The sequence below is a fragment of the Danio rerio genome, chromosome 14, assembly GCF_049306965.1.
Source record: "Danio rerio strain Tuebingen ecotype United States chromosome 14, GRCz12tu, whole genome shotgun sequence".
Taxonomy (NCBI): Eukaryota; Metazoa; Chordata; class Actinopteri; order Cypriniformes; family Danionidae; genus Danio; species Danio rerio.
Window position 1 is genome coordinate 12,585,317 of NC_133189.1, and position 14,684 is coordinate 12,600,000.

Below are 14,684 nucleotides of genomic sequence, written 5' to 3' on the forward strand. Positions count from 1 at the left end.
TAGACATTTTGCTCTCTATCAATCTATGTAAATGTTTAATTTCTGTTTCAAGTTCATTTTCCTTTTAGCTCGAGATTACAAAGATGGTGCCAGGCAGTTTACTGGCTTGCAGTCACCTCTCACATATATGCTTTATATGTATTACTGTAAACATTATGGAAATTCATGATAGAGACATTTTTCCTACGACAGCCAAACCCTGCTTAATTTTTCCTGTTTGGAATTTTGCAAACCTTTCATGATTGAAGACCACTTCTTCACAGGTGCTTTACTGTGGTTACTTATCTCTCAACAGGATGCTCTCTTCATTGTAAAAAGGCCTGAGAAAAAGAGTACAGTGCAACTGTCTTCCTGCTAGGCTTAAGAGATGTGGGTTTTCTTCACCATGGTTATTTCGTTAGGCCTGGAAACTTCAGTCCACTTGGTTTCTGAATGATATTGGAACTGCAGCATGTCAGTCTTGTTCTACTGTTCTCAAAAACACATTGACCCCTTTTTACTGATCATTAAGATAGCATTATGCCAAGAGGGGTGTAGATCCTTAGAACCTTTGGTCCCTGGATTGCATAAAACTAGTACTTTGGCTCACTAATACTGGCTTGCAGCAAGTGCAAATTACTCAACAAAATGTTTAAGTGATTTTATTATTTTTTTTACATCACAAGGGTTTTGATGAAAACCTGGCACTAGCCACTAGTGGGTTGAATTCATAAGCAGATTTAACAACAGGGGACTGAGATTACTTTTATTCTTGGATACTAATGGGCCAAGGCAAAGGCCTAGCCATAATAATTTTAGTAAGCTTTTTTAGTAAGCTTATACCTTTCATTCATTTATTTTCCTTTAGCTTAGTCCCTTATTAATCAGGGGTTACTAACTATTCCGGCATATATTTTATTCAGGGGATGCGATTCCAGCCACAACCCAGTTCTGGAAAACACTAATACACTCTCACATTCACACTCGTACACTGTGGCCAATTTTGTTTACCAAATTTAACTATATCGCATGCGCTTGAACTGTGGGGCGAACCAAAGTATCTGGAGGAAACCCACCTCAACAAGGGGAGAACATGCAATCTCCACACAGAAATGTCAGCTGTAGGGCTCGAACCAGCAACGTTTTTGCTGTGAGGCGACAGTGCTAACCACTAAGCCACTGTGCTACCTTTCACTTATCGTTATTCTATTTTTGAGCTACAGATATTAAAAATTTAACTATTCAGATTTGTGACTTGTGCTCTAATTTACTGACAATTTAAAAGGAAAATGTACAATAAAAATATATAGTACACTTTAAAAAAAAATTTCCATACATTCATTTATAGAAAATATAACAAGAACTTTATTCATGAGTTTGTGACCCTTCTGTGTAATGCTTTACTGTAGAAAAATGATTGATCTAGGGCACAGGTGTCAAACTCAGTTCCAAAAGGGTCGCAGCTCGGCACAGTTTAGTTCCAACCCTAATTAAACACACCTGATCAAACTAATTGAGTCCTTCAGGCTTGTTTGAAACCTACAGGTAAGTGTGTTGGAGCAGGGTTGGAACTAAACTGTGCAGGGCTTCGGCCCTTCAGGAATTGAGTCTGACACCCCTGATCTAGGGGGACTTTAACAATCATGTATGTTGCCATTGTCTTTATCCCATGAGCAAGTTTGTACAACACGTTGACTTTTGATCTCATTGAACATACCAGTGGACCTTCACATTCAAATACGCATACCAATGATTTTGTTTTCTTATAGACTTTCTGTTTTTGTAACTTCAGTATTAAGCAAAGTTGTTTGTCTGATTTCACATAATACCTTGGGGGTGGGGGGATGGGGGTCAGGGGCCACGTACTTTTGAGAACACATTTTAACATATAGATCACAAAAGACATAAAACATTTTTTTTCCTGCATCACTCTGCAGTCTTCATAATCAAGATAATTAAATAACTTAATATCATCTTCCTTGTTCATTTGACAAGTAACTTTGTACTGGTGTAGGAGAACACATTTCTAACGTTCAAGTACATCAAGGCACATTGTTGCACCTGTAAACTTTAACAGATAGGCCTACAGTTAAAGTCGACTTATTTTGCCCTCCCATTCATTTAAAATAATGTTTCTGAAATTTTTCAGCGTTTCCTAAAAAAATGTAGTCACAATAAGTCATATTTCTTGGTGTTTATTTTGTGAATAAACAAAATTTTTAATTGAAATTAAATTAAGGTCAATATTAAAGAGTAGGGGTGTAAACCTTCATTAGCCCTTACCAATCATGGCCTCCCAATCATCCCCATCCACGGAACTGGCTATATCACTCTCTCCACTCCACCAAAAGCTGGTGTGTGGTGAGCGCACTGGCACTGTTGTCTGATGTCTTGTGGATGCCATCGCACCCCCCTCATGATTGTGAAGCACTTTGGGTGTATGGCCATACACAATAAATGTTCTATATAAATACACATTACTTTCTTAATTTCTCAATTAAAAGCAAATGTTTTTAAATCCAGTTCTTCCCCATGGTTCAACCAATGCGCTCAGGCAGGAGTGTCAAAGCAAAATGTAAAATTAAATATATTACATGTCTCCTTAAAGATAAAAAAAACCCTGCTTGTATATCAGTGTGCTGGAAAAGAAGTTGTTTAATACCTTCGATAACATGGTTAATCTCAGGAAATGATCACTTCCTAATGTTAATCCTGAGCTGTGACCAAAGTTTGTTTTTTTAGCATGAGGTCTTAACCACATAAGTGACTCAAACCTTCTCCAGTATTGAAAGCCACAGTGCAATGTGAGTGCGGACAAGCAGAAAAGTGCAAAGAAGGTAGGGACAAGGATGACCATTCTGGTTTCTGGATATCTGCCTTCCTTCAATGTTCAGCTCCAACCCTGATCAGACACAATTAACCAGAGCAGCACATGTTAAATATAGGCGTGTTTAGAATAAACAGGGTGTGTGTTTGATCAGAGCTGGAACTGAATCCTCCAGGTAGGCAGTAGTGATGCAGCAGTTCTCTGTAAAAAATTTGCATCATCCTGTTGTCCTCCCAGGGTTCTGTACGCCCTGTGATCTGCAGTTCCGAATATGCATTTTTAATATTGGTTTGGTGATTGCATTGTATTGTATGGCAACAAAGCAAAAAAAGTTCAGCCTTTGTACACTTCCGATTACCTTTCATATGCACTTCATAGCATGTAAATCTGTTAAAGACAATGCGTTTCGTCATGTGACGGTATGTGTGGAGCATTGCTGTCAGTGTTTAAACAGACAGTCAATGTAAATTGAGACAAATACGAAAATGAATGCATGCCGATTATTTTTTTTTGTTTGTTACAAAAAAAGTCTAGATCAGTGGTCACTAACACGCGGACCAAGGTCTATGTCCAGACCCAAAAGCATCCCATACAGACCCGGACATACAGTAGGTCTGTTACTTGGTCCGCTGAGTGTTCTTCCGCACCCGATCGCTCCAGCTATTAGTTTAGTAAATAGTTTTCTTCTCAATTGTCTGTTCCTGCTGAATTAAGACAGAAGAGCCAAACAGTTTCTCTTTGCTTGAGTTTCTTAAGCATTTCATTTAAATTAATAAAAGATCATGCAAATCTACAGTCATATGTATGAAGCCTATTGCATTGTCAGGTGTTTGTTTCCCAATAAATATGTATAATGCTCTTGGAAATTTTTTTTCTGGACATGGCAAAAACTATACCATACCAAAGCTGGGATCGTGACACATACCAAAGCGTGAATAGAAACATTGCACCCCTGGTAGGTAGATCCCAAGGAACATGACTGGAAACTGAATGTCATAACACTCAACAAGTGAACTCATCTATTCACTTCTGCAGCCTTGGGTCTCGTCACACCCCATGTAAGCAGAGTGTATGCAGTGCGTTTTTTAATCTGCACCCATGTTAACATATTACTGCTTTCATATCGCGTTCCAAAGTACAGTAGCGGTGTGTGGCAGAGCAGCAGCAGCAGTGATGCAATCAAAAGCTAAATCCACATCACAGGCAATTGTCTTCTAAGTGTACCTTAAAAGACAATAATGAATGACACCCGTCTAATTGTTGATACTTTCTATAAGATCTTCATAATTTGTAATGTAAAGCCTTGGAGGTGAAGTAGCCACAGCCATTTGTGCAGATAGAAAATGAAAGTAAATACTTTTTAAAATGGTATGGATGGGTGGGTGGAGTTGGTTTCTGGTTAAGTTTAGCTTTTTTACTTCTACAAATTGTATAGTTTCAAAGTTCATAACAGAATAACTATAAAAAAACATGTAAGATTTATAAATCTTAGCGATTCGTTGCTGTTTTCAGCCCAGTGCAACCCTAATTTTCATGTTTTGCACCACGTTGTTTAAATAGAATAAATAGATTTTTGTTTAAAAAAATCTATTTGCACCATTTTGTGGAATCATGGGTGTTTCAGTTTAAATTAGAGATGTGTTGAGGCACATCAGTGGCGCATTGCTATTTTTAAACAACTGAAATAGACTGCGCCATTGACCATCTAAAAGCAGGTCTAAAGTCTGGCTTAGAATGCCTATGTGGGTTCAAATGCTTACACATTTCTTTATACACACAGAATGTACTTCAATACACAAATATCTTTACATGTAAAAAATAATAATAATAAAGGATTAATATGTTACAAAAATTATTATTTTCTACATAAATATAAGAACCACTGCCGGTATATTAATGGCCGCCCAAGTATATTTTGTGGGAACACATGAATAGAACTATTATTATCATCCTTTTACACTTTTTGCATTTGTCCAAGATAGCCAAACATTTGCGAGTGATTAACAAGTGGAAAATCTTCTTTTGCTCTATACGTTTCCTACTGCCGGTTCTGTGTGTGCGAGAACTGTCAACAGTCATGTGCTCTGCAGACCGGCAGAGACGCACCATTTGCGCCAAAATGCGTCCGATAGTAGTTTCTGAATCTCCTAAAATGTCAAGGATTCGGGTTTTACTTTCGGTTTCTCAGTGGTGTAAAGTAACAAATTACAAATACTCAAATTACTGTAAATAAGTAGCTTCTCTCAGGAATTGTAATTAGTAAGTTTTAAAAATATGTACTTTTACTTTCCCTTGAGTACATTTTTAGTGCAGTATTGGTACATTTACTCAAATACTTTCTTTAAACCTGCAGTCACTACTTTATATTTTCTTGTCTATGGGGAATAGAAAAAAATCAGTCCTGTGAATCAAATAGCACATAGAAGATAAATCCCATTATAATGAACTACCTCAAGACATGGGCGATTTATAAATGCAGCAAACTGATTGCAAGCATTAAATGTGTCCAAGTAGATGTCCAAGACCCAGAAACTTTTTAGATGCATATCAACGATGAAAAGATGACGGATGTTTACTGTGTGATGACCGAAATGGCCCTTAACACCCAGCAGGCATAAGACACCAAAATAAACCAAGGTCATGGACATGTTGGATTTTGTTTGGAAATGAAAATCAGATTCGGTTGAAATCAGAGCCCAATGTCAAGCCAACATCAATGTCAAACGTAAAAATCAACCAAATATCAATGTCTAATGATGTCACAACTTGATGTTGTGTGAAGATTACTACTATGACATCTATCAGATGTTGGATTTTGGTTGCCATACCACAGGAATAAATTTCAGTATTTGATGTCAATATGACAACTGGTCATTTAGTTTAAGATGCTGGCTCGATGTTGGATACACCCTAAAATCAACCAAATATCAACATTATTTCACGTCGTTATTGGACATCAAAAATAACGTTGTCCTTAGATGCTGGCTAGACATTGAATTTTGGTAACCTGACATCACAACCTAAATCTAACCTAATATTAACGTCTTATGACATTGTGTGTGCAATAACTAAATGCATTACAGAATATTACGTTTACACACATTCACAAATTACATGTAAATGCATCAGCTTTTTACAGTGTAATACTGACTACTCTTGAATACTTTTGAAAGGGCTACTTTTTACTCATACTTTGAGTAATATTTACAAAACATACTTTTACTCTACTTGGACTACATTTTTAGGTAAGTAATGGTACTTTTACTTGAGTATGATTTCTCAGTCCTCTTTCCACAACTGCGGTTTCTAAAGTTGCTAATCAGGTGGTTTCTAAAACTAAATCTGTTAGTGTTGTTTTCATTCTCTTATATCCAGACCTGTAGCTGCCTGTCAGCGGAACGGAGTGACTGACAGCTGATATTAATTAATCTATTCACATTCTGTTTTAGCGCAGTGGGCCAATAGAAAGAGCTTGAAGGCAGGGCAGGTATTGCGGACTTTGTTTACTGCAGCAAGTTGACATGTCAACTGTTTTAAACCATTCCTGAGCGCTTTGTTTAGTGCTTTTAGGTGCAACGATGCTTAATGCTTGAATGCCTCCTGATTCCGCACATGTGGTGAACATTTTGCTGTGAAAACTGGTGCAAGATATCAATTTTATGCACTTGCACAAATGCTCCCAAATATATTTTAAGGTCGCATGGATAAAATTTCGGGCGCATATGCGACCAAAAAGGTCACAATTTCGAGCCCTTTATATACATATTTATATTTGTTTTAATAAAAACAAGTTTAGATTTGTCCACCTGTTGGGTTTTAGAGACGTATGTGTCACTATATAAGGCATAAGAATAGGACAGATTTTTGACCAAACTTTGTTATTATTGTTAATCTATTCGTTAGCTGGAAATTAGATCTCAATTTATAAATGGTTTTGAGACATGTCTTTGTGCTTAACAAACTAAATTAAATATGTGGGCTAATGAATGCCTTCAGTGAAGTGCGTACAAACACAATCATTAAGAGAATAAGCACAACCCTGTTAGACCATGCGCCAGGACGCAGGGTGTATTTTTCTGTCCTTAAATAGCAAAAGTGGTTTTGATACGCTTTTGTGCCATGCACTTTAGACTTTGCGCATGATCATTCAAATAGAGCCCATGCCAATTCCAAACCCTAGTTTGATTGTACCCCTCGGCTAATTTGTGGTCACACAGTCTTTTTATCCTTCTGAACCCTGGTACACTTATGTCATCAAGCTGCTGTTTGGTGTACAGCTGTTGCTAGGTGATGCATGCATATCATGTACCTTCTACTTTTACTGAATATTTTAGTTTTGTTACCAAAACCAAAATACAGAGAGCCACTTGCATCTACAGTACCTGCCACAAAAAATATATATTAAAAACGTTCTGAACATCACGCAATATCTGCAGAAGTCATTTTTGGTGGAAACAAGCAAACATTATTACTGTTTGCACTGGGTCAGTCCCGCTTGTCGCTAATATAGGCGATACACAGACACACATACACAAATGAACAATAAGAAAACTTAAGTTTGTTGTACAGTATGTGGTACACTTCTTTTATTTGGTAGAATTTCATCTATATTAGAAGTGAACCGTACTAGAGTTCGCACAAACCGTACCCATAGTATATACAGAAATCAAAGAGTGAAATTCAATACCTTTTAAGATCTTTTTTTAAGACACTTTCCATACATTTTAAGACCTTATAACCACTTTAGGTTTTAACCAGAGGCACTGTCGAGATTTGAACTTACAGTATATTTACTAAATATTAATGTAAGAAACTAATCCAAAACTAAAACATTGTTCATATCCTGAATAAAAATCTATTAATTCAGCAGGTTGGTGCCAATAGAACTGCAGAAATAATGGTGTTGACCTGGTTACTGCAGTAAACAAGGCAGCATGATGTCAAATCTAGTAAGATTTTATTGATTTCATAAACTAGACTGTATCCTGATATTCGCAGATTTAACTCAGGCAAACTTTAGAGTACAACCATACAATGCATAATCAAAACAATATAAAATTTAATACCTTGCAAAATAGCATTTAAGACTTTTTAATACTTTTTAAGGGCCTTAAATTTCTCTACATTGATTTGTCAACTTTTAATACTTTTTAAGACCCTGCGGACACCCTGATACCCCAGACCACCTCTTTTAGAAAACAGCGTTCACGCTAGCTAAACGTACCTCACACTAGCTAAACGTACTATACTCGGACATCAAACGTACCCAGGTGGGGACCAAAAGTGCAAGTGGGAAAGCACTTTATAAGTGTTAGACATAGTATGAGAAGTGTCTAAAGGAAGGAAAGAACATTAAGGAAGGAGAGAACTAATAATAAACATTAGATCAACAAAGGTTTAGAGTGAAAAAGACAGAAATGAAACTTCCATGCTGGTGCTCTTAAAAGAGTGGGTTAAAGACACAACATCATCTATAACCAAGGACAAAAGGCAAAAGGGTGTAAGTGCAGCAGAGGAGTGGGGGTACCAACCTTTAGGGGAGTGGGGCAGGCAGGACGTGCGGTTGCCAGAACTCTGTAAGTTAGCCTCCATGCTGCGGCTGTTTCTGACTGCCTCCAAAGAGCGCAGGCTGGTGCGTGGGGTCAAGTTAGGCATACTGTGTCTGAGCTCCTCTGAAAACCACATACACGGCCAACTTAACACACTACTTATCCATTAGGAATATTCCTTTCTCTTAAATGCAGGGTAAATATTGTAGTTTTTTTTTTTTTTTTTTAAAGAGAGCTTGTAGGGCTGGGCGATTAATCAAATTGAAAATGCAAAGCTCAGATTGCCAATTACATAACGAAAGGGTGTTTCTGTAGTAGAAATCCTTTATAGGCCAGAGGGTGATCTTACAAAAATTCATAAACCCTTCCAAATACACATGTAGAAACCCAGGGAATCCCCTGGAGAAAGCATTTTTTTTACTAGCAGAAGATTTTACTGTTAATTTCATTGATTTAGCATTACCACATATCACATGACCACAGAACCATGTCACAGAAGGATTTATTTCAAACACTAACCTGAAATTTTAGGTGAATTTAGGGAATAAAAATTTAATAAAAATAAAAATCACAATATTGCATCTGGTAATGTCACCGCGAATTTGACAATAATGGCTGTGTGTTTTGTGATTATGAGGAGACCGCAAATTTACACTGCTTTTCAAGCTGTATACTCAATACTTTGTATTATAGCAGTGTAATGTCTTCCTTGTTGTCACGTGATGAGTCATAAATAAATATTTACACAAAGGGAGGAGGTGTACTCACTTCAGTGACATACTGTATATATATATATATATATATATATATATATATATATATACCTTGCCTTCTAATGCTTGCACATTTCAGTAGATAGTAATCTATTTGTGGTTTGGATTGCTTTTTTTTTTGAGCATACAAGTACATGATATCTAATTATTTCATAAAAACTTCAGTAGGTAAGGAGTGAATAAAAATTTACAGTTATTAACCCAAACAGATTTTCTGTTGGGTTTTTAGTTTGTTGCATTTCGTCACCAAAAAATAATACCAAACAATGCACTAAGTGCCTCATGTATCAACACTGCGTACGCACAAAAAATTTTGCATATGCCAGATTTTACGCTCACTTTTCATCACCACTTCCTGATTAACTGGTGCCAAATATCAACGGTAAAAACGGAATTTGCTATGGTAAAAGAAGCTACATGAATCTTTTCTTCATTTAATAAATGACTTGCGCCTCAGAAGGCAATCCTAACATGCAGTGACTGCGTGGTGGCACTTGAAGGTGTGAGACATGGAGCAGAGACGCTCCTGATTCTGTATTTAATAATTTAATAACACTAATGCTGTTAAGGTGTTTTAGAATTACCAAAACAGCATTTCAGATGTTTTACAATGTGTTCAGCCAGCTGGTTTGTCCATTCGCACACAATTTTATCATCACACGATTTATTTTAACAAAATCATATGACTTTTTTAATGCGCATACAGGAATTTGTCCGGTGTTTCCATCGTAGAATATGAACATATGTTTTTATGTTTTTTATGCACATTTTTAAATGTTTATGTGCATGTGAGCGTTTCCATCAACAATTTTTTTATGCGCATATCAAAAATGTGCATAAAAATATGTGGCTGGAAATATGACGCACTTATTAAGACTTGTCACCACCTACTGGTGGTTTTAATTCATATTCACGGTCTTGTATCAGCAGCACTTCTACAGCTACCAACTGAAGTTACAGAACAGAGAGAAAATGTTGAAACAGCAATTCCCTTGGTCAGTCTTAGATTTAGTTAAATATTATTCAGTTTAATAAAATGCTTTTGTAAATAATTGTTGCTTCTCATTTTTCATCCTAACCGATTTTTATGATAAAATCTTTGGTTGTTATAAATGTACAGATTAGCTAGGCATGTATTTAATAACATCTTTACTTTATAAATAAAATTATGTTTTACTTGTTGCAAAATGTGTTTGCTTCGAGTAGCAAAAATTGCATGATCGAGATTTTACATCCGCCTCATTCCCATTAAAATTACTGGGAACAACTTTCACTTAAATATGCAGAACAGGGAATCAAGATCAGACAAAAATAAATAATTCTGGGATTTTCAGTTCTTCTAGTAATTAGGATTATGTTTTATTCAGGTTTCTGATGATAGAATTTCAAAAAATGTAAGCAATTAATCGTTATATTGGACAACTAAATAGATTTTAAATAAATAATACCGCCATCCAATAGTACTAAAATATATAGATAACATCCAACAACTTACAGTATACATGTGTGTATGCTTTTCAATAAATTAGCCTGGCCCTTATTGGTTGTTTACTTTTTAAACATGGCATATGACGACAAGGTGTATTGCAATTTCATGATAATCGTTTTGTTAATTGTGATTAAATCAGTAAAAAGTTGTGGCTAATCAAAATAAAATTAATTAATAATTGATATCCTACTGACTGCAAAAAATAATGTCTGAAAACATAACATAAAGAGATGAAAATGCATCACCCCTTTAAATGGCAATTTTCTCATTATACAAAACATTTGTATAAATATAAAACAATAATAATTATTTATGTGCATAATAGTGCATCCAATATGATTTTATTCATCACCATGAAAATCAAATCTGCTGTACATTGTCCAGCACAAAACCTTGAAAGCAGAAACAAATCATACAAAATCAATGCCCTACCTTCACTTTTAGCCCCTGCACCAGCAAGGGAACAGCGGGACAAGCGTGGACGTGGGGCAGAAAGGCGGTTGTACTCAGCCAGTGTACTGGGGGAAAGGCAGCGAGGAGAGCTGTGGGGTGATGGAGAGTAACGCTGCAGATGCTGCGGCAGAGAGCAGCATTCATCCTCCTCATCCTCCTGACTGTATGAGTCAAATTCCTGATCACTGTAGGTTCCTCGACGTAAAGACTGCAGGGACGCAGATGAGCTGCGACGCGAGGCAGAGGTAGATGCGTAGTCCTGTCGCAGACCTTAAAATTACACAAAGACCACTTGTTAAATGACAAAAAAAAAAGTTTAATATAAAAATGCAGATGGTAGAGCATCAGTAGTATAATGAAAAGTCAAGTTGAAGGCTCTAAAAGATATTTATATTAGAGGGTTGCACGATGTTGGAAAAATATTATATTGCAATATTTTCTTTTTCTGCGATCAATATTGTGATATGAATACAGTTTCAGAAGATGGTTTGAATAGCTTATTTTGACAGTCTTTTGGGGAGTCTAACAGTATTCGGTACAGAAATTGAATAATCACAACGCAAAAATGCTTTTCTTACTTTGTTTTGTGTTGTTTGTAGTCCAAATATAAAAAAAGACCAAGTATAAATATTGTTTAGATTTCACTGTCAGAAGAAATAAGAGAAACCCAAACTATTTTTGTTTGTTTAAAGGAAATTATCTGCCAGTGGGGTAAGTAAAATAATCTTGTTTTCGCTATAAAATGTAGATAGAAACAAGATAAAATTTCAAAGTAAGAAATGTTTTTTTTTTTTTTTTTTTTTTTGCATAAATCACATAAAGTCCATATAAATACAGTGATTTAATGCAATTCTGCAGGTCCTGGTCAACTATAATTCAGACTGGACATTGCATACCTTTGCGATGTGACTATTGCGTATGCGTACATTACGATATCGATGCTGAAATGATATATTGTGCAGCCCTAATCTATATCAAGTATTTTTTGAAAGGTAGTCTACAGCAGGGGTTCTCAACCTTTTCCACTTCGGGGCCCACTTCTTTCTTTGATAAATGTTTAGCCTACCTGTGTGACATTTTCTCCAAAACGTTTTTATGAATGGTTGTTGAGCTTTCTATTATTTTTTACTAAGCATTATCAGCATTTTATAAACTAACAATTTTTTTTATTTTTTTTTTTATAAAAAAAAATAGTTTGCAGCTGGCTATTATTGTAAACATTAGCTCACCAATCTCTGACATATCAGGTGCATGAAATTACTCACAACACATGCAAATAAAAAAATTCACTGCAAATAGCAGACCATAATGGAAATGTGTTGAGGGACCCTAAAACTAAAAAAAAATATAGATTATTTATTAGATTTTATGGATATGCAGAATCATCCCAATTCAACATTATAAATTCTTTCCAAATAAAAATATTAAGTCATCTGGTGAAACTGTATTCGTATCGCAAAATAAAAAAATATCACAATTCTAGATTATTGCTATATCATGCAGCCCAAGTTTAATGGTTTATAAAGAAATTTCATCTAGTTTGTCACATAATAAACCTTTTGTGCTTTCACTCATTTGCTCAGTTTAATCCTTAAAAGTATTCTTAATGCTGAAATAACTTCATTCCATAGTTTACCTAATCCAATCTTGTTGAGTTAGTTTGTTTTAAACAAATGACATAGAAGAACAAAATCATTTCAATACTCTACATTCATTTGTATTTTCATGAATAAACTATGTAGGAAAAAGTGTAGGAATATATCAGTACACAAGTTTTAAGATGTATAGTGGTTGTTTTTAAATCCAACATTATGTCCTAGTTTTCCCAGTGATGGGTTGCAGCTGGAAGGGCATCCGCTGCGTAAAACATATGCTGGATAAGTTGGCTGTTCATTCTGCTGTGGCGACCCGATTAATAAAGGAACTAAGCCGAAAAGAAACTGAATGAATGAATTATATCATAGTGCTTGACAAAAGCATTCTTGACAGGTAGGAAGAGAGTGACTAATAGGATGCACGGCCCCTGATGTTCATAAAGTTTGCTGCTTCATAAAGCTTGTTGCTAGTAGCAATGAAGGATCAAACAACTGATGCGAGTAACAGAACACCAGCAGCAACTGGCTAACGTGGATCCCCTTCTACTCACAATTGGAGCAAGTTAAAAGATCAATGTAATCATCTCAACCAATAAAACTATAATATCTCAGTCAGTTGAATTATTTAATTAATTTGCAAAGACAAAGATATGCGCCTCCTCAGCGAAAGCAGGACTTTGATTGCATAGATATTGCTTTTTGTCAAATTTATTACAAAGAGAACCAACTTGTGTTTCCACAGATGGTGAATTGCTTTTGCGAGATTACAAACAAACAAAAGACTGTAGATTTAGGCAACAGATGTGCGGCAGATCATATCACCTGTGCTCAACACAAACCATTTAAATGGTGAAAGCCTGTGTGTTCATGTTCGTTCTCGAGCTGCGTTTGTTAGTAAATTTTGGTAACACTTTACTTGAAGGGGTGTTCATAAGACTACATTAAACCTTGATATTTTGTTTTTCATGAATGTGAATGAGATTTTCTGCATGCTTATAACAACTTTATTTAAGTGTCATTCACTTTATGACATTTTAAATGCAAAGATGACATTGTTATGACAACTTGACCGAAACAAATACATCAAAATCGTTTTTGTCTTTGTCATGACAACTTGATATCACCAAAACAACAAGACATGTCATAAATCTGTCATAAACATGATTGTCATGAAGCCATTATAAATATGGCATGAATTTTAGGGTCATTCTTCAATTACAGTGGTACAAGCAAGCGGCAACCTCCCGCTCTCCCTCTGGAAGCCAATACGGAAGTACCTGAAACTGCAATTCATTGAAATTTCAGTAGCCCTGGCTCCATATGGAGCAAATTTCTATTGAGCCCGTGTTAGAATATCCTAATTTACAACAGAAAAGAGGGTGTTTACAGCCTGGTACAAAGAACGGCTTTGGTTCATATAGCTAATATTACCTTTCATGACAACTGTGGGGGGGTGAATTTTTTTTATATCTCATCCCTTTCCTTTATATTAAATTATATTAAGTCTGCATAATTAAGGGCATAGCCACTTGAGTGACAGCTAGGTCTCGCTGGTCACCGTCATTTCAACTCAGCTGACTCCCGCTGATTAGCCGCTGATCTCGACATATTCATCGTATTTTTGTGTTGTTTTATGTGGCTTTACACAGTCAGTTGTCTTTTGGAATTATTTCTTACAATTTTCAGATGATATGGCATGATGTGTGCACTTAATTGTGCTCACAAACCATTCACATGGTCTCCATTTCTTAGGTGAGTACAATTATTTACTTGTACACCATTTTTATAAATGCAATTGTTTTATTCAAGATCACTTATAATTTTCTTTAGAGCTGTAATGCACTCCAGAATCTGACAGACTGATTAGCTGTAGGCTATAGAACAGTCATCTGAATAGTTGTCATACAGTGTTATGCTAGATTGCATCTATAGTCTTGCATTTACTAACAAGGACTATATCTGAAGTGTTTGGAAGTAATTAGCACTTTCCTCCTGATGAAAAACGTCATAAGAACAATG

General features: G+C 35.8%; 1 protein-coding gene across 4 annotated transcripts in view; it reads right to left on the bottom strand.

Annotated features, from left to right (window-relative positions):
- Positions 1 to 14,684, bottom strand: part of zgc:66447 — a 31,324-nt gene that overhangs the window by 4,516 nt on the left and 12,124 nt on the right. For 2 of the 4 annotated variants that reach the window (XM_005157125.6, NM_199735.1), the window contains 2 exon segments: positions 11,050 to 11,340; positions 8,338 to 8,478 (listed from right to left, as the gene is read on the bottom strand). In XM_005157125.6, coding sequence (XP_005157182.1) covers positions 8,338 to 8,478; positions 11,050 to 11,340 — 432 coding nt within the window. 4 annotated transcript variants of the gene reach the window in all.